The sequence below is a fragment of the Balaenoptera musculus genome, chromosome 20 (assembly GCF_009873245.2).
Source record: "Balaenoptera musculus isolate JJ_BM4_2016_0621 chromosome 20, mBalMus1.pri.v3, whole genome shotgun sequence".
Lineage (NCBI taxonomy): Eukaryota > Metazoa > Chordata > Mammalia > Artiodactyla > Balaenopteridae > Balaenoptera > Balaenoptera musculus.
In genome coordinates, this window is record NC_045804.1 from 14,584,754 (window position 1) to 14,604,535 (window position 19,782).

General features: G+C 43.0%; 1 protein-coding gene and 1 pseudogene across 2 annotated transcripts in view; one reads left to right on the forward strand and one right to left on the reverse strand.

Moving 5' to 3' along the window:
* TEX2 (testis expressed 2) overlaps window positions 1-19,782 on the forward strand; it is a 108,906-nt gene that overhangs the window by 32,969 nt on the left and 56,155 nt on the right. For both annotated transcript variants that reach the window (XM_036836572.1, XM_036836573.1), the window contains exon 2: window positions 13,430-15,089. In XM_036836572.1, the coding sequence (XP_036692467.1) occupies window positions 13,455-15,089 (1,635 nt within the window). In that variant the 5' untranslated portion in view covers window positions 13,430-13,454. The remainder of the gene's footprint in view (window positions 1-13,429; window positions 15,090-19,782) is intronic.
* LOC118887611 lies at window positions 3,203-3,328 on the reverse strand (annotated as a pseudogene).

The window sequence follows — 19,782 nt, forward strand, 5'->3', positions numbered from 1 at the left end:
CTGTTATATGGAGAAAACTAGCATTAATGCCCCCCAGCCCTTTTTGCCTGGTGTGTGTATAGGTATGAACATTATTGAGGTGCTTAATAGTTACTGCAGAATGGGTTTCAGAAAAGTTTTTGCTAAATATGTGCCAACATAATAGAGGGTTTGTCTGCAATAGAGGGTTTGTCTCCATATGCCCTTGACAGCATCACATGTTATATTTTAAAGATGGAATTTGATGACCAATATTGTCTCATTGATTTGTTTCCTAATTCTTTGTTGTATTTAGTCACTTGAGCTCTTTCGTTTGTTATTGGCCATTTGAACTTTTGGGTGAATTGCCTGTTCATGTACTTGGGAAGTATCTATGGAAGATGTCTTCCTAAAGTTGACCATTGAAGACCTTAAGCAAGACTATTAGAAAGCCCTTATAAGTGGAAGTTTCACTCTGCCTATTGAAATATGTTTTTCTTACAGGGATGAATAGGTGGTCTGTGTTTAAAACTTGACTTCCTAACCATTTGGAATTTGACTTTAAAGTTTGACTTTAAGGGACTTTCCTGGCAGTCCAGTGGTTAAGACTCCACACTTCCACTGCAGGGGGCTTGGGTTCGATCCCTAGTCGGGGAGCTAACATCCTGAACGCCTCACGGCATGGCCAAAAAAACATGAAAAAAAAAAAAAAAGGCAGTTTGACTTTAAAATTTAAGGAGTGATTGGTGAAATGTACACAGGACCTCTCTTATGCAACTTCCTGAGAGTCTATAATTATTTCAAACTAAAGTTTAAAAAATTCAAGGAGTAGTAAAACTGTGGCTTCCTCCTGTAACTGAGTTTGACAGCTCTGACTGGAAGGGCCGGTGGGAGGTGGGAGAGGGCAATATTTGACAACAGACCCAAAGCCAAACAGTGGTTAGGAAACTGCTTTGTTGTTGATGTTGTTTTTAATTTGGAAATAATCTCAAACTTTAAAATGGTTGTGGGAATTCCCTGGCAGTCCAGTGGTTAGGACTCCACGCTTTCACTAGCAAGGGCTTCAGTTCAGTGCCTGGTTAGGGAAGTAAAATCCCGCAAGCCGAGCAGCATGGCCATCAATCAATCAATCAATCAATCAATCAATCAATCAATGGTTGCAAAAATGAAAACTGAATAAGGAACACCATTTACTCTTTCTCAGATTCACCCCTTGTTAACCTTTGACCCCACGAGCTTTTGAAATGTGCTATTTTGTGACCCCAGCCACTACCCTCTGCTCATCCTCCTTCCGGATTTTCAGCACAACAGTCTCCCAGGTTCCAGGTACTCACTCACCTGAACAAAACTGTTTACACCCAGGTTTCAAACTTCTCAAGAACCTACAGTGGTTCTGTTTCCTAAGATTTAAATATAAATCCAGACACTTAGCCTTCAGAGTCTTTGAACAATTGATTCCCTGCCTCTAAACTCCAATATTAATCTTCCTCCCGTGCCCCCCCAGTACAGCCCTTCAGCTGTAGCTAACCTAATCTTTAGCGACTCTTGTTCTGTCTTGATTGACTTGTTCCCATCTCGGTGCCTTTCCTCGCGCTGGTATTTCATGTCCGCCATATTATTTTGTTCACGTTTCTTCCTCCTAAGTCACATACATGACTTTTCTGCTTAAAAAAACAATTTCCCAGACTTCTTTACTCTATTAGCACCATCTGATTTGGGCATACCTATCCTGAGTTTTCATTACTTTAGGGTTGTTTTGTTTTGTTTTGAACTTTCATATAGATGTCATCATACGACATCCATCTGTTGTCTCCTTGAGCCCCCCCCCCCTGGCCCCCCCCCCCATGAATGGCATCAGCGTTATCTTTTATAAACCTCCATAGGCCTCGTGTGGTTGTGCTGAAGGTATGACCTGGTTTTGAATGAGTTACTGTGAACTGTATTTGGATTCATTACTGGAACCATCTATTATTATAGCAATCTATAAAGCAAAATTCTAATCATGTTGATGCTTTTGAACACCTTTTTCCTTCAGGGTTGTGGCCCTCTTCCCAGGTGGGCCTTCCTCATGGCAGGTAAAAGTCCATGCAGTGGCTGCGGAGGGTGAAGCTGTTGTGTACTAGTAGTATAGACCTTGTGTTGTTTTGCTGGGCTGGAAGAGACTTTGAGTTGGGGGTCTGGGAACCTAATAACTAATGGGAAAGGAGTTCCGAGTTTCTACCAGTCAAGGTCTAAGTGCCTTGGGAGGCTTGCCTGTGCTGGTAGTAGAGTACTTTCTTTTCTTTTTCTTTTCTCTTTTTAAATGAAACTAAGCCTAGCACTGGCTCATTATCTACAATGTCAATATTGATTTTTGTTTGTGAGGTGGAGTATTAACAGATTAGAATGGCTGCTGGCAATTCTCATATGCTTCATTGACTTTAGATGAATCAAGGGATGGCTATTAAGACGCACTTGAGATTTTTAGGCTAAATCAGAACTTCCTACTATGGTTGTTTTCGACCAGATTCACCGTTTCCTCTGCAGCATCAAAGTGGAAAAAAATGAGCCTTGAGGCTCTTCTCTACTTTCCGTAAAACCAAATGCTGTTAAAAACTGCACAGATAAGAGATGTTAAGACATCCTCTGCAATACAATGCAGCTTGACTCTTTTCCGCTGCCAAGAGATGTTTTTGAATTAAGACTATTGACCGACACAGCCCATGCTAGCAGATGGTGCCCATACATCATATGTCCAAGTGCAAGCTTGTTCAGAGACAGCAAATATCTAACGGGCCAAATTTTACAAAGATGAAGAATTTTAACAGTGATTTTGAGGGAGTAGGGATGCTGCTGAGAAATGAGCCATGTTCCAAACCAGGCTTGCCTCTTAATACGCAGTATTACTGTGCTTTCTACATCTGGAGACACGTTTAATTTTCAGTCCAAGTTGCTTGCTTCCCTCCTCTTTTTCCTTCCTTCAGCACTTCCTCTAATCTAGTATATGAGTTAGAAATTAATAATAATAATGTTGATAATAATAATGATAATGGCCACATTACTATTTGTTCTAATGAGGAAGGACCAAGAGGAGGAGTTGCTGATAAGTGAGTGGCCTGAAAGGAACTCTTTTCTCTTTTTATGTCTCTGTAGGACCCCGAGATTGAATTGTTTCAAATACAGCTAGAGGTAGGAAGGGCAGTTATTATTAGAAAATTAGTCCAAAAAACTCACAAAAAACAAACCTATCAGAGTCAGAGAGGTTATTATATCTGAGCTAATAAATGCCAACATTGAGTCTTGAAATAGCTCTTAATTTTTTTTTCCCTCCCCACATGAATCTTTAGTAAAAGGCAAAATATTCATTTGATTATGAAGAGAAGCACGAGTATGGATAGCTCTTCATTTTTCACTGTGCAGTCTGATTTATTGTTGATTGGTTTTTCATGGACTAATTAATGATGATAACCTTTTTGAGTGACTAGAAATAAAATAAATTTCATGGATGTTTGGTATTCTAACCCTGACTCCACTGAGGTTGATAGGTTCGTGGAGTTCATGATAGGGAGGGAAGTTGGCTACTGGCTTCCTGTTGAGGCCTTTTGTTTTTTATGAGTTCAGATTAGATGGGAGCCATTGATTTGTTCCTTATTTTTAGACTGGATAAAATAGAATCCTGCATCAATGCTGGGGAGAGAAACCCTTATTAGAGGCTTTCTCTTTTTTTTTTTTCCACTTTCAAATTATTTGATTTATTCACTTAGGACTAGGTGATATCTGAGCTTCCCTTTCCATTGGAATATTCTGTGATTGAGTTTTGTTTATTTATTTTCTTACTTAAAAAAATTTTTTTAAATTGGAGTATAATTGCTTTACTTTAATGCAGTATAATTGCATTGCTTTAATGTTGTGTCAGTTTCTGCTGTACAATGAAGTGAATCAGCTATATGTATACATATATCCCCTCCCTCTTGGACCCCCCCCCCCCATCCCACCCATCTAGGTCATCACAGAGCACCGAGCTGAGCTCCCTGTGCTATAGAGCAGGTTCCCACTAGCTATCTGTTTTACACATGGTAGTGTATTTATCTCAAACCTAATCTCCCAGTTCGTCCCACCTTCCCCTCCTGTGTCCACATGTCCGTTCTCTATGCCTGTGTCTCTATTCCTGCACTGCAAATAGGTTCTTCTGTACCATTTTTCTAGATTACACATATATGCATTAATATACAATATTTGTTTTTCTCTTTCTGACTTACTTCACTCTGTATGACAGACCCTAGGTCCATCCACCTCAGTACAAATAACTCAGTTTCATTTCTTTTTATGGCTGAGTAATATTCCATTGTATATATGTGCCACATCTTCTTTATCCATTCATCTGTCAATGGATACTTAGTCCATGTCCTGGCTGTTGTAAATAGTGCTGCAATGAACATTGTGGTACATGACTCTTTTTGAATTATGGTTTTCTCAGGATATATGCCCAGTAGTGGGATTGCTGGGTTGTATGGTAGCTCTATTTTTAGTTTTTTAAGGAACCTCCATACTGTTCTCCATAGTGGCTGTATCAGTTTATATTCCCACCAACAGTGCAAGAGGGTTCCCTTTTCTCCACACCCTCTCCAGCATTTATTATTATTATTATTATTATTATTTTAAAATTATTAGCACCTTTAATTATTATTTATTTATTTATATATATTTTTTGGCTGTGTTGGGTCTTCGTTTCTGTGCAAGGGCTTCCTCTAGCTGCAGCAAGTGGGGGCCACTCTTCATCACGGTGCGCGGGCCTCTCACTATCATGGCCTCTCTTGTTGCGGAGCACAGGCTCCAGATGCACAGGCTCAGTAGTTGTGGCTCACGGGCCCAGTTGCTCTGCGGCATGTGGGATCTTCCCAGACCAGGGCTCGAACCCATGTCCCCTGCACTAGCAGGCAGATTCTCAACCGCTGCGCCACCAGGGAAGCCTGCATTTATTATTATTGATGATGGCCATTCTGACTGGTGTGAGGTGATACCTCACTGTAGTTTTGATTTGCATTTCTCTAATAGTTAGTGATGTTGAGCATCTTTTCATGTGCTTCTTGGCCATCTGTATGTCTTCGTTGGTGAAATGTCTGTTTAGGTCTTCTGCCTATTTTTTAATTGGGTTGTTTGTTTTTTTGATGTTGAGCTCCATGAGCTGTTCGTATATTTTGGAGATTAATCCTTTGTCTGTTGCTTTGTTTACAAATATTTTCTCCCATTCTGAGGGTTGTCTTTTCGTCTTTATGGTTTCCTTTGCTTTGCAAAAGCTTTTAAGTTTAATTAGGTCCCAGTTGTTTATTTTTGTTTTTATTTTCATTACTCTAGGAGGTGGGTCAAAAAAGATCTTGCTGTGGTTTATGTCAAAGAGTGTTTTTCCTATGTTTTCCTCTAAGAGTTTTATAGTGTCCAGTCTTACATTTAGGTCTTTAATCCATTTGGAGTTTATTTTTATGTATGGTGTTAGGGAGTGTTCTAATTTCATTCTTTTACATGTAGCTGTCCAGTTTTCCCAGCAGGCAACTTATTGAAGAGGCTTTCTCCATTGTATATCCTTGCCTCCTTTGTCATAAATTAGGTGACCATACGTGCGTGGGTTTATCTCTGGGCTTTCTATCCTGTACCATTGATCTATATTTCTGTTTTTGTGCCAGTACCATACTGTCTTGATTACTGTAGCTTTGTAGTATAGTTTGAAGTTGGGGAACCTGATTCCTCCAGCTCCATTTTTCTTTCTCAAGATTTCTTTGGCTATTCGGGGTCTTTTGTGTTTCCATACAAATTGTAAAATTTTTGGTTCTAATTCTGTGAAGAACGCCATTGGTAGTTTGATAGGGATTGCATTGAATCTGTAGATTGCTTTGGGTAGTATAGTCATTTTCACAATATTGATTCTTCCAATCCAAGAACATGGTATATTTCTCCATCTGTTTATGTCATCTTTGATTTCTTTCATCGGTGTTTTATAGTTTTCCGAGTACAATTCTTTTGCCTCCTTAGGTAGGTTTATTCCTAGATATTTTATTCTTTTTGTTGTGATGGTAAATCTGATTGTTTCCTTAATTTCTCTTTCTGATTTTTCATTGTTAGTGTATAGGAATGCCAGAGATTTCTGTGCATTAATTTTGTGTCCTGCAACCTTACCAAATTCATTGATTAGTTCTAGTAGTTTTCTGGTGGCATCTTTAGGATTTTCTGCAAACAGTGACAGTTTTACTTCTTCTTTTCCAATTTGTATTCCTTTTATTTCTTTTTCTTCTCTGATTGCCGTGGCTAGGACTTCCAAAACTATGTTGAACAATAGTGGTGAGAGTGGACATCCGTGTCTTGTTCCTGATCTTAGTGGAAGTGCTTTCAGTTTTTCACCATTGAGAATGATGTTTGCTGTGGGTTTGTCATATATGGCCTTTATTATGTTGAGGTAGGTTCACTCTATGCCCATTTACTGGAGAGTTTTTATCATAAATGGGTGTTGAGTTTTGTCAAAAGCTTTTTCTGCATCTACTGAGATGATCATATGGTTTTCATTCCTTAATTTGTTAATATGGTGTATCACGTTGATTGATTTGTGTATATTGAAGAATCCTTGCATTCCTGGGATAAATCCCACTTGATCATCGTGTATGATGTTTTTAATGTGTTGTTGGATTCTGTTTGCTAGTATTTTGTTGAGGATATTTGCATCTATGTTCATCAGTGATGTTGGTCTGTAATTTTCTTTTTTTGTGATATCTTTGTCTGGTTTTGGTATCAGAGTGACGGTGGTGGCCTTGTAGAACGAATTTGGGAGTGTTCCTCCCTCTGCAATTTTTTTGGAAGAGTTTGAGAAGGATAGGTGTTAGCTCTTTTCTAAATGTTTGATAGAATTCACCTGTGAAGCCATCTGGTCTTGGACTTTTGTTTGCTGGAAGATTTTTAATTACAGTTTCAATTTCATTACTTGTGATAGGTCTGTTTATATTTTCTAATTCTTCCTGGTTGAGTCTTGGAAGATTGTACCTTTCCAAGAATTTGTCCATTTCTTCATGGTTGTCCATTTTATTGGCATATTGTTATTTGTAGTAGTCTCTTATAATCCTTTGTATTTCTGCGGTGTCAGTTGTGATTCCTCCTTTTTCATTTCTAATTTTATTGATTTGCATCCTCTCCCTTTTTTTCTTGATGAGTCTGGCTAAAGGTTTATCAATTTTGTTTATCTTCTCAAAGAACCAACTTTTAATTTTATCGATCTTTGCTACTGTTTTCTTCGTTTCTATTTCATTTATTTCTGCTCTGATCTTTATGATTTTTTCCCCTTCTACTGACTTTGGGTTTTCTTTGTTCTTCTTTCTCTGGTTGCTTTAGGTGTAAGGTTAGATTGTTTATTTGAGATTTTTCTTGTTTCTTGAGGTGAGATTGAATTGCTATAAACTTCCCTCTTAGAGCTGCGTTTGCTGCATCCCATAGGTTTTGGGTTGTTGTGTTTTCATTGTCATTTGTTTCTAGCTATTTTTTGATTTCCTCTTCCTTATTAGAGGCTTTCTCAATCTTAATGAGAGCTATGACATCTTTATAAGGCATAGTAACTTTAATGGAGAGTTATAGTGAAGACTTTCATCAAGACTCATCTCCAGAACTGTTTGAGATATGCTGCTTCCTTGAAACATACCTGACTAAGGCTAAGGTTTGGAGAGCATTTGGCTCTAAACAGCTTCCCCGCACCCCCCAAAAGTATGGGAGCATAAATGAGTACATTTGCATTTACAGTATTGTCTTAGAACATAACCACATGGTGCTATAAACACTAAAGAACAGTGTGAGCTTTTTGAATAGAATTGTTTTAGTCAGCATGATAAGTAATTCAAAATATTACATTATTTCATTCTAAAGTTTTTTTTTTTTTTAATAAATTTATTTATTTATTTTTGGCTGTGTTGGGTCTTCGTTGCTCCACGTGGGCTTTCTCTATTTGCATTGAGCAGGGGCCACTCTTCGTTGTGGTGCACACGCTTCTCATTGCCGTTGCTTCTCTTTGTTGTGGAGCACGGGCTCTAGGCATGCGGGCTTCAGTAGTTGTGGCACGTGGGCTCAGTAGTTATGGCGCATGGGCTCTAGAGCACAGGCTCAGTAGTTGTGGTGCACGGGCTCTAGAGTGCAGGCTCAGTAGTTGTGGTGCACGAGCCCAGTTGCTCCACTGCATGTGGGATCTTCCCAGACGAGGCCTCGAACCCGTGTCCCCTGCACTGGCAGGCGGACTCCCAACCACTGCACCACCAGGGAAGTCCCCATTCTAAAGTTTTGAATGGTGAAATTTTTTTAAAATTTTATTTTTAATTAAGGTAAAGTGTACATAACATAAAATTTACTATCCTGTTTTTAAGTGTGCAACTCAGCAGTGTTAAGTATATTCACATTGTTCTGCAACCGATCTACAGACCTTTTTCATCATACAAAACTCTATCTCCGTTAAAAAACAACTCCCTATTTCCTACTACCCCCAGCCCCTGGTAACTGCCATCCTACTTTCTGTTTATTTGAATTTGACTACTTTAGCTAGCTCACATAAGTGGAATCATACAGTATTCATTTTTTTTTGTGACTGGCTTACTTCACTTAGCTTAATGTCCTCGAAGCTCTCAGAACTAAGTGAGGGCTGTTTTGCTTCTGGTTCATCTACTACCAGGTAGATAGATGTAGCCCTTTGGCATTCCAGCTCATTGTGGAACAGTCTCCAGTTATGGCTCCCCCTCAGCCAGCCCTGAGCTTTGATTTCTGCTCAGGAGATCAATAAAATGAAGGTTCCAATGTGCCAGAATCATCCAATGTTTTGAGGGCAAGAGCGGCTTCTGTAGGGCTCATCCCTCTGGGGTTCTTACTTCCTTTTGGCCTGGTGGTTCCTTACTCAGTTGTTGAAGCTTCAGTGCTTTTCAGATTTTTAAAAAAATATGGATTTCATTGTTAGTTGTTTTCAGCAGAGTGGTGGACCTGATGATGGAGACTGTTTTCCCAGACACCAGACCTCTGGCTTCAGTTTGTCAACGTTGCCTCTGCCACCCCCATCCATTCTGGGGCTGGACGGGATTAATCTTTAGCACCACTTTGCTCATGACCAAATCAGACTTTTGTTTAAACATATCTCTGACAGAAAATCATCCTATATGACAATGTGAGCTATAGGCCCTCCCCTCACAAGACTCAAAATCAGTGTTAAAAGCCACGGTCTTGTGCTGGTGGCTTTGGAAGAAGGAGACCTGTTGGGTGAGAAATGACCTTTTTTGACATTTCAGTTCCTGAGGGCTTGAGATAAGGTTGTCCCTTTTTTTTTTTTTTGAGACTGGTTATAATTGAATTGAGATAGTAGAGGACAGGAGGCTACTTTTTTATGATGCTAGCTTGACAGATGGATAACAAATTCTTATTTCCCAATCCTGCTAATCACATGCTAGCTGTTGAGAACTGAGCTCTTAGTTCCTGGTAGAGCTGTTCATGCCCAGAGCACGGAGGGCGGGTACCAAGGCCAGGACAAGCAGTCATAATGAGTGTCCATGACATGCTTGAGGAGGCAGATTGCTGTGGTGGCAAGGCATCAGGACATGAGTGTCAAAAGCCCGTGTCTAACCGTCTCCCCGTCCCCTCCTCATTCAGTGCTGTGTCCTTGGACCAACCATGTAAAGTTCCTGGACAACAGTCAGGTGCTCTTCCTCTTGACCTTGGCTGTCCTGCAGTGCTGTGACTGTGGGAGGGTCGGTTTTACTGGCCCCAGCCGCCAGCCATTGAAGGATGGAGAGGAGGAGGCTTGGAGGACTCCCCAGGAGGAGGAAGGAGTGGCCACTTGATGGTTTGTCTAGAACCCAAACCAGGGACCCGAGTTCCAGGACACACAGTTATCCAGCAGTTTGGGTCCTAGAAGCAGTCTTTGTTTATCTGGTCTAACCCCCTCATTTGCGGATAAGCAAACAGGGCCCTAAGATTTTCGTATATTTAAAAAGTAGTAGTGCTGCTCTAGCCTCACGTGGCATGTTTTAGTACAAAACTAGTGAGGTGGAGCTGGACTTTGGTCAGCGTGGATTTGGGGGAGGTTACTCTAAACCTCTGAAGCCACTGCCTGAGCCCTGGTGAAAGACATTAGCCGTGGTGAGCCAGACTGCCTGCTCCGCTGGCTGCCTGGCACCTAGCTCTCTATGGGGCCCAGCTCAGGCCCGGTTGGCTGACACAGACCTCTGCGGTCAGGCCACTCAAGATGGCTGTTCTCTTGCTCGCTGTACATCCCCAGCCCAACCTGCGCCTGCTTCACCCACACTCTACTCACATGACTGACCTTCCTGCATGCTTGCCCCAGGCCCCAGTTAGTGATTGTTCTTATGAAAAGGGCGGTGAGGGGCACGCCCCACTGCTAGTTTCCCTGGTAACCAATGAGCAAACCTGACGTAAGTTCCCCCTATAACTGGCCGTCTCCCGTTTCCCCCTGCGAGTGAAGACTGCTGCCATGTCCTGCCCACCGTCCACCACCCAGGTGGGGTGTCGCTCCAGAACCTTGCTTCAGATGTTTAAGCTTCCCCATCCGTTAAACCGTTGATGTCTCCGTAGCTGCCTCCAGGGTCTTTCTTCTGTCTTGAAGCTGGGCGAGCACAGGGCTGTAGGCCTGCAGGATGCAGCCCAACAAGACCTTAAGACAGTCTAGTCAGAGATCAGCAGAGGTCCCTTTAACCGGCAAGTCAGGGGGCCCAACTATGTGTTGGAGGTTTGGGCAGATCGGCCCCTGATGGCCCTTCCTGGGCAGGTGCCAGCTCACTGTTCTCCAGGACCCTGGCTGCTGAGACCGCAGGCTCCCGGACACACTGCTGTTTGGCCCTGTGACCCTGGACTGGGCCTGACTTTGCCTGTGGATTCCCAGGCCATCCCACCCTCAACTGCAAAAGAGCCTCTCCACTCTTGCCTTGCTCCTCAGAGGACCGACTGACACTGTTCAGCCCCCCAGTCATGCTCTCTGTATGTGCACCTGTGCCCACAGTCACTTTTACTACCAGTGAAGCAGCCTCAGAGCAGCAGAGCCTTTCAGATCATCCTTTATGTTATTAAAGCAATTTAAATAAAGCTGATTTTTCAGCCTATTGAGAATTATCAAGTACCAAACTTTTTAAATTACCTCTGTAATTTTCTTTTAAAATTACCCTTATAAAAGGAGGTGACAGTTAAATGAAAAATGTTTGTTGCGCTTGGTGTTTTTCTTCTCACTAAGCCAACAAACCTGTTGGCTTTGAGATAACAGGGAAGGATTGTCCTGGACCCGAGGCTGTGTCTTTCTAGCTTGCCGCCAGCTCCTGGATTTAAAGTGCTTTGTCTGATTGATAGAGATCATTCCCTTTTCTTGGATCCAATGGGGATAGGAGAGCCTGAGGGTCGTGAATGAGCTTGGGCAAAACTCTGTTGAAAAATTTTTATGAAAGTAATTTCTCTCAAGTGTTGATACTGAAAATGTGTTGTTTCAGATGTGTCCTTGTTGTGACTGGGCCCTTGAACTGTAATTCTTGTCATCGCTGGGTTATTTCCTGTTTCTAGGAAATAGTTTTTCTTGCCCACCCGCCCCAGGTTCCCCCCCCCAATCCCCTCAACACACACACAGGTACCTTTTCTCTTGTTGGTAGTATCAGTTCCTAGCATTTTGAACATGAATATTTGGTGGAAGACTTAACTATAGGAGTTTTTCAAATTAAAGAAATAACCAAGGGACTTCCCTGGTGGTCCAGTGGCTAAGACTCTTCACTCCCAGTGCAGGGGGCCTGGTAGTTCGAGCCCTGGTCAGGGAACTAGGTCCCACATGCTTCAACTAAAGATCCCGCATGCTGCTACGAAGATCCTGCGTGCCGCAACTAAGACCCGGCACAGCCAAATAAATAAATAAACAAATAAGTATTTTTAAAAAGAAAAAAAAAGAAACAAGCAAGCAACATCATGTTGATTGTCTATGGCAGATTACTTGTGTGAGTATATCAGATTGGGTTGTGTACTATCACCTGTAAACATAAACGTAGGGTTTTAGATTTGGAAAGGACTCTTGGTGCCTCATTTAACAGATGAAGATTCTGAGACCCATAGAGGTCTTGGCTTGTTCAAGGTCCCACAGAATCAGCTGGAAAAGGAGCAAGTATCAGAAGCCCTCTTTCCTGGTCCCAAGGCTGCTCTTTCCTCTCTCGCATGATGCCTGTCTCATACTGGTGGTCTCCCCCGGCTCCCCAACACCCACCCTCCATCCTGGACATGGAGAATAGACCCATGTGTCAGGACACACCATGCCTGTGCTCATCTTCATGCCTTTGTCCCTTCTTTCTAATCACACCCATTTAGCCACAACCTACCCCTCAGTTTAAAAGAGCGAGCGGGTGTCCTACCGTCCACGCTGCTCTCACCCTCCTCAGAACGCCTGAAGGTCAGTCCTCAAGTGCGTTTTAGCTCCTTTGACGGGGTTTCTTTCCAGATTGTGTTCATTTCCCTCTTGTAGGACCTGTCATGATGCCTTGTTCCCAATAAATGGGCCATAAGTGAATAGGGGGAGATGTAATGCACTGGGTGTCACAGGGTGCACTTGGCTTCTTTTGTTTTTCTGCCCAGCTTTTCAGGTGTCTGTTTTCTCTCCAGCAACTAAGCTCCTGAAGGGCAGAAAGCATAGCCTCCATGTCTCTCGCCCTAGCTCTTAGCAGAGTTCTCAGTTGGTGGTGGGTTGCAGCATTGAGACTTCATTTTCCTGCCCTTTGTTTCTTGGATTCAGTTTAAAATACAAGTTTGCTTTATCTTGAAGCCTCAGAAAATGGCCATGTCTTCATTGGCTGCCTAAATACTCTGGCCTGAGGGTACCTACCACTTGGGGAATAAAGAAGCCGACAGATCACAGCAGTTAGTTCACAGATTTCCCTTACCACCCTTGGATACTTTGCTCCTTATATGCAGTGGCAAGATATATGAGCGTTGGTGGGAGACACAAAAGAATTGTTAGGATTGCTGTGAAAATTGCAATGAAAGCAGTAACCCTCCAGGATTAGCTTTTTATAGCTGGAAAACCACTGGTGAAATTTTTATTCCAAGATCCTCAAAATCGCCAGGATGCTGCATTTTATCCTGTTGGGCTTCTGAAGTAATACTGGTAGCAACTGTTGTGCAGGTCTTTCAGGCCTTGCAATATAGAATTACTGATAGAAATGAGCCAGTTAAGAGGGAGGAAACGATGAGTTAGATGTTGTGAAGGAAAACAGATTGTATGGCGTTTATAACACTGGTTTGTAGTTTGCTCATAAAAGAGAATGCCTAACTGGAATTTATCTGATGAAAAGTAAGCCATTAAACCTGCTCAGGTAAAAACAGTGGCCACCTGCCAAGTAAAAGCATAATCACCATTGAGAAGTGAGCTTCATCTGCATTCCTGGCCACGCACAACAGCGTCTCCCGTGGAGAAACCGCTTTCTGACTTCTGGTTTTCTCGCTGTTTTCACAGAGCCTGAGCCCTTGTGAAGCCGGCGATGACAAGTCTGAATGGTCGCCATGCCGGAAAAACCATTGACATGCCAAAACCGTCAGCCCCCAGAGTGCACGTGCAGAGGTCCGTGTCCCGAGACACTATCGCCATCCACTTCTCGGCATCCGGGGAGGAGGAGGAGGAAGAGGAGGAGGAGTTCAGGGAGTACCTGGAGGAGGGGCTGGACGACCAAAGCATTGTAACGGGGCTCGAAGCCAAGGAAGACCTCTATCTTGAACCCCAGGGTGGCCATGACCCCGCTGGCCCTGGCGCCCAGCTCATCCTGGCAGACGGACTGTCCGTGTCCCCGGCCATCTTGCCCGTCTCCGAGAACACTGCAAAGCTGCTGGAGCCCCCTCCTCCCGCAGCACAAGTATTAAGTACGGTGCCATTGGCTCTGTCCCCGGGCTCGTCTTCGTCGGGGCCCTTAGCTAGCTCTCCCAGCGTGTCGTCCCTTTCTGAGCAGAAAACCAGTTCTTCCTCCCCGCTGTCCTCGCCTTCCAGGTCTCCCATCCTCCCCTCCAGTGCCTCGTCCTCCACCCTTTCCAGCGCAAAGCCCTTCATGAGCCTTGTGAAGTCCCTGTCGACCGAGGTGGAGCCAAAAGAATCCCCCCACGCCCCACGGCACCGGCACTTGATGAAGACGTTAGTCAAGTCTCTGTCCACCGACACCTCCAGGCAGGAGTCAGATAACGTGTCGCACAAGCCACCCGACTCCAAGCTGAATTTACACCTGTTCAAGCAGTTCACGCAGCCACGAAACACAGGTGGAGATTCCAAAACTGCACCCTCTTCCCCTCTGACGTCGCCTTCCGATACACGCTCCTTTTTTAAAGTGCCCGAAATGGAGGCGAAAATCGAAGACACTAAGCGACGCCTTTCCGAAGTCATATATGACCCTTTTCAGCTTTTTAGTAAAATTATAGGGGAAGAAAGTGGCAGCCATAGGCCCAAAGCCTTATCTTCAAGTGCTTCAGAGCTCTCCAATCTGTCCAGCCTGAACGGTCACTTGGAAAGCAATAACAACTACAGCATCAAGGAGGAGGAGTGTGACTCCGAGGGGGAGGGCTTGGGGAGCGACCCTGGCGTCCCCGGGAGGGACCCCCCACAGTCCTCCGAGGACCCTGCGAGGGAGGCAGAACCGAAGGGTTCTCAGGGGAGCAGTCTGAAGGAGGCAGGCCTGAAGACCGGCTCTCTGGTTCTTGAGAGATGCTCTCTGTCTGCCTTGGTGAGCAAAGAGGATGAAGAGTTTTGCGAGCTGTACACTGAGGACTTTGATTTGGAAATGGAGGGAGAGAGTAAAGTTGAGAAGCTCCCAGAAGTCCCTCTCAAGCCAGAGGTGCTGGCGGACGACGGCACGGCTCTGGACAGTGACGAGGCGGACTCGGCCGTGCAGCACCCCGAATTGCCCGTGAAGACGCTGGTCTTCTTTGTCGTGTGTGTCTATGCGTACCTCATCCTCCCCCTCCCCCATTACGTGAGTGGACTCTTTCTGGGCATTGGCCTTGGATTCATGACTGCAGTTTGCATGATTTGGTTTCTTACACCACCAAGTGCTCATAAATATCACAGATTACATAAAAATCTACAACACTGGAACCCAAGGTCTCTGGATATCAAAGAACCTGAGATACTGAAGGTAAGCCTCTCCGCAGTAGCTGGCTGGCATCCAGCCTCATTTTAGATCTGACTTTATTCTTTTAGTTCATTGTCACAGGTTTTTGCCCAAGCAGTGTTTTTAAGACTTTGGGATCTGTTCATTCTCCAGGCACCCAAGAGACTTGTTTGGTAAACCTCATTCTAGTTCAAGTTTTGCCAGTTCACCATGTGGTTTTTCAAGGCTCTCCATGGCTCTGGAGAGTAGCATTTCCATCCAGTTTCCATTCCGGTCTCTCTCTAAATTTGCCAGGGATTTGCTACTTGCTGAGGATTCGTTATAGCTGAGTCTGTTAGGATTAAATATTCTTGAGACCTCGGAGCAGGGTTAAATACTCCTGGAATGCAAGAGAAGGGACGGAGGAAGAGAAGGCAGACTAACATCAGGGGTGGGCCACTGCTGGCAGTACTCTTTGCTCTGTGCACAGTGGGGTCTGGGCTCGAGAAGGAGGCATCACCTTCCCATGCGTGTCAGATCTCAGGATTTGGGCCTCCTGAGGGGCGCCCAAGGCAAACCACTAGGGTGCAGAAAGAAACTACTAGAACTTCCATTTGTGTTTATTTCTGCATATTTAAAAAGTTTTTGTTTGTTGTATGTTTCACAGTATACACAATATAGAAGTACAGCTGTAGCTTGTATAGGTCATAAGTCATAGGCACATACACACTTCTTTGTATATATATTTTTAAATTTTGGTAAAATACCCATAACAGAATTTACCATCTTAACCTTTTTTAAGTGTACAGTTCAGCGGTATTATATTTAATATTCATTCACATTGTTGTACAACCATCACTACCATCCAGCTTGTAAAACTGAAACTCTAAACCCATTAAACAATAACTCCCTATTTTCCGCTCTGCTTAGCTCCTGGTAACCACCATTTTATTTTCTGTTTTTTTTTTATTTTGAATACTATAAGTATGTCATATTAGTGGAATCACACAGTATTTGTCTTTTTTTGACTGGCTTGTTTCACTTGGAATAATGTCCACAAGGTTCGTACCTGTTGTAGCATATTGCAGAATTTTGTTCCTTTTTAAGGCTGAATAATATTCCATTGTATGTCTATACTTACTACATTTTGCTTATCCATTCATCTGTTGGTGGACACTGGGTTGTTTCCACATTTTTGCTATTGTGAGTAATGCTGCTATGAACGTGGGTGTATAAACAGGTCTTCAGGACCCTGCTTTCAATTCTTTGGGGTATGTACCCAGAAGTGAAATTGCTGGATCATATGGTAATTCTAGTTTTGATATTTTGAGGAACTGCCATACTGTTTTCCACAGTGGCTGTACCATTTTACATTCCCACCAATAGTGCACAAGGATTCCAGTTTCTCCACATCCTTGCCAACACTTGTTATTTTCTGTTTTTTTGATAATTTTTTTGTTGTTGTTGTTGCTTCTCGGAATGTTTGGTGATATTCTTTTTAAAGTTTAATTTTTATTTATTTATTTATTTATTTATGGCTGTGTTGGGTCTTCGTTTCTGTGCGAGGGCTTTCTCTAGTTGTGGCAAGTGGGGGCCACTCTTCATCGTGGTGCGCAGGCCTCTCACTATCGCGGCCTCTCCTGTTGCAGAGCACAGGCTCCAGACGCGCAGGCTCAGTAGTTGTGGCTCACGGGCCCAGCTGCTCCGTGGCATGTGGGATCTTCCCAGACCAGGGCTCGAACCCGTGTCCCCTGCATTGGCAGGCAGGTTCTCAACCACTGCGCCACCAGGGAAGCCCTGATAATTTTTTTATAATTCAAAGCTTGTTTGGTTTCTCTGTTAATAGGTTTGTCCTCCTCTCTGTTTAAATGAGTGCTCAAAAAATGGCACCATGATCTCTATTTATTACAACACAAAAACGAAAACAAAAACCCCACAACAAAACAAGGGGAAGAACTCTCAGGGTCCAAAATACTATTTGTCTTGTTTTGTTTTTTAATTTCATAACCTTTTTTCCTTATTTAAAAAAAATGCACGATCAATGTTTAAAAAACCACAGAAAACCCAAAGGAAAAAGATATTCTTTATCACACTAGTGGGAAGGAATTATAGTTAATATATAATATATACATATATGTACATATATATTTGGTATATATCCTTGTTTTTTCCTACATTTCTGCATGTATGAGTACATATATCACACACATTCACACTCATGCACTCTTTTTGTTTTGATTTAATGGGATCATATACAGGCGTATCTCAGAGATATTGCAGGTTTGGTTCCAGAGCACCACAATAAAGCAAAATATTGCAGTAAGGGAGTCACACGAATTTTTGGTTTCCCAGTGCATATGAAAGTTTTGTTTACACTATACTGTCCTCTGTTAAGTGTGCAATAGCATTCTGTCTAAAAAAACAATGTATATATCTTAATTTAAAAATACTTCATTGCTACACAATATTGTAAGTAAACTATACTTCAGTAAAATAAATTTTTTTTAAAAGTTATTGCTAAAAAATGTTAACCATCACCTGACAATGCCGGGTTGCCACAAACCTTCAATTTGCAAGAAATACAACATCAGTGAAGCCTAGTAAAGTGAAACACAATAAAATGAGGTATGCCTGTGTTTTGCAGTTCAGTCTTTTTTTTTTTTTCCCCTTTCACATGGCAATATGTTATGAGACTGTTTCTTTTTTAAGATAAGCTGGTGCTGAATCTTGAGGCTATGACACACTTAAGCTTAGCATTAATATAAGAAGTGGAGCAAAAGTGACTCATTATGCATGGTTGCTAAGCTTTTTTGATAGGGTGGTGCCGTGACTATCTGAATTACATGCCCTCTAAGGAAGTTAGTGCTAACTTTAGCAAAGAAAAATGGTACTTACGTTAACTCCAGTGCCCAATGACTGACTGCAGTATTCAGTTTAAACTGGTTTGAGTTCTTAATTGTCTTGGGAAGATTTTACTTTTAATCCAGTCAATCTTTAATGCTGAGTCCAGTTTACTAAGTAGTCTACTGATTAATCAGGAACTTACTGCCTACACAGAGGATGCCAGAGTTATAATATAGCACAGTGTGGTTGTTTTGATCTGATCATTGAAACAGTAAAGGCAGCACTACGATGCTGAGCACCGACAGAGGGCTGAGTGTTGGGTATATTATCTCATTTAATCCTCATCACAACCCTTTTCAGTTAAGTTGTGTGCTCATGAGGACACGATGGCACAGAGAGGGTAAGTTACTTGCCCAAGGTCACGTAGCTAGTGAGTAGGGGAGCCATGCAGGACTGACTCTTTTTCCTTTCTTTTTTTTTTTTTTTTTTAAGGAAGGTGTTTTTGATGCCTGGGATAAATGTATTTTTTTTTGTTTCTTTTTTTAATAAATTTATTTATTTTTGGTTGCATTGGGTCTTCGTTGCTGCACGTGGGCTTTTCTCTAGTCGCGGCGAGCGGGGGGCTGCTCTTCATTATGGTACGCAGGCTTCTCATTGCGGTGGCTTCTCTTGTTGTGGAGCATGGGGTCTAGGCGCATGGGCTTCAGTAGTTGTGGCATGCAGGCTCAGTAGTTGTGGCTCACGGGCTCTAGAGCACAGGTTCAGTAGTTGTGGCGCACGGGCTTAGTTGCTCCACGGCATGTGGGATCTTCCCGGACCAGGGCTCGAACCCATGTCTCCTGCATTGGCAGGCGGATTCTTAACCACTGCACCACCAGGGAAGTCCCGGGCCTTGGTTTCTTTATAAAACGGTTCTGTGAACCTGTTTCTGGGGGGAGTTGAAAGAGTCACTTTTTGAATATGGCTTGATTCTGGGGATTCGTCAGCTGGTTTGAGTTATTTTCTGTGCATCTGATGCGGTTTAGTTGGTTTTTTATAAAGGATATGATGCAATTCTTGAGGGCAGGTATGGAAAAAAATTTTAAACATTCACTGATACAGGAGGCTATAAAACCTCACTCTGTGATAAAACTCTCTAGTACAGAGGCCTAGCCCCTTGATCCTGCACACTTCCTACCCTAAGTAGACTACATCTGGAAGCCCGTGAACCAGTCAGGCGGGGAGCTTGGTGCTCGGGACTGTTTTAGGAGACCATGTGGTTTTAAACCTCTGAACCATAGAAGTTCTCATCGATGGGCCCTGGCAGTCCTTGCAGCCTGGACTGAGAGTCTGGTTCCTTTATTGGCTTCATAAACAATTCAAGGAGCGTTGCAGTTGTTGTTTTTTTTTTGATGTGCCTTCACATGACAAGGAAAGGGGGGAGAAAAGTAAAGCTTTTCTGTACTTTATCCAGGTGATTTTATTATTCCATCCATACTGCCGACATTTGTGTTTACAAATGACACTGCAGCAGTGATGAGTGTGTGGGCTGGGGAGCCAAAAAGACTACTTTGCAGCCAAGTAGGAACTCTTCTCAAAGACTGCTGTGGGGTTGGTTAGGCCTCGTGGTACCCTACCACCTCCCCCCCTAACCCCACCAATCAGCAGCTCTACTGTCTGGAAGAGAAGCTGTCGAAGCCTCTGTGAGGCCAAAGAGCTGTCCCAAAGTCCACAGAATAACTCTCAGAACCTTCTCCAAAGCCTGCTTGTTCTTAATGATGGGAATTCATAGCTAATACGAAGCAGCAATTAGGAGAAAGATGTTGCCACCTGCATTCATAATAAAGTGACACGTGAACTCATGAAAGCCGGGGGAAGACCAAAATGTTAGGAGAAGCTAATTGGACTTACAGCA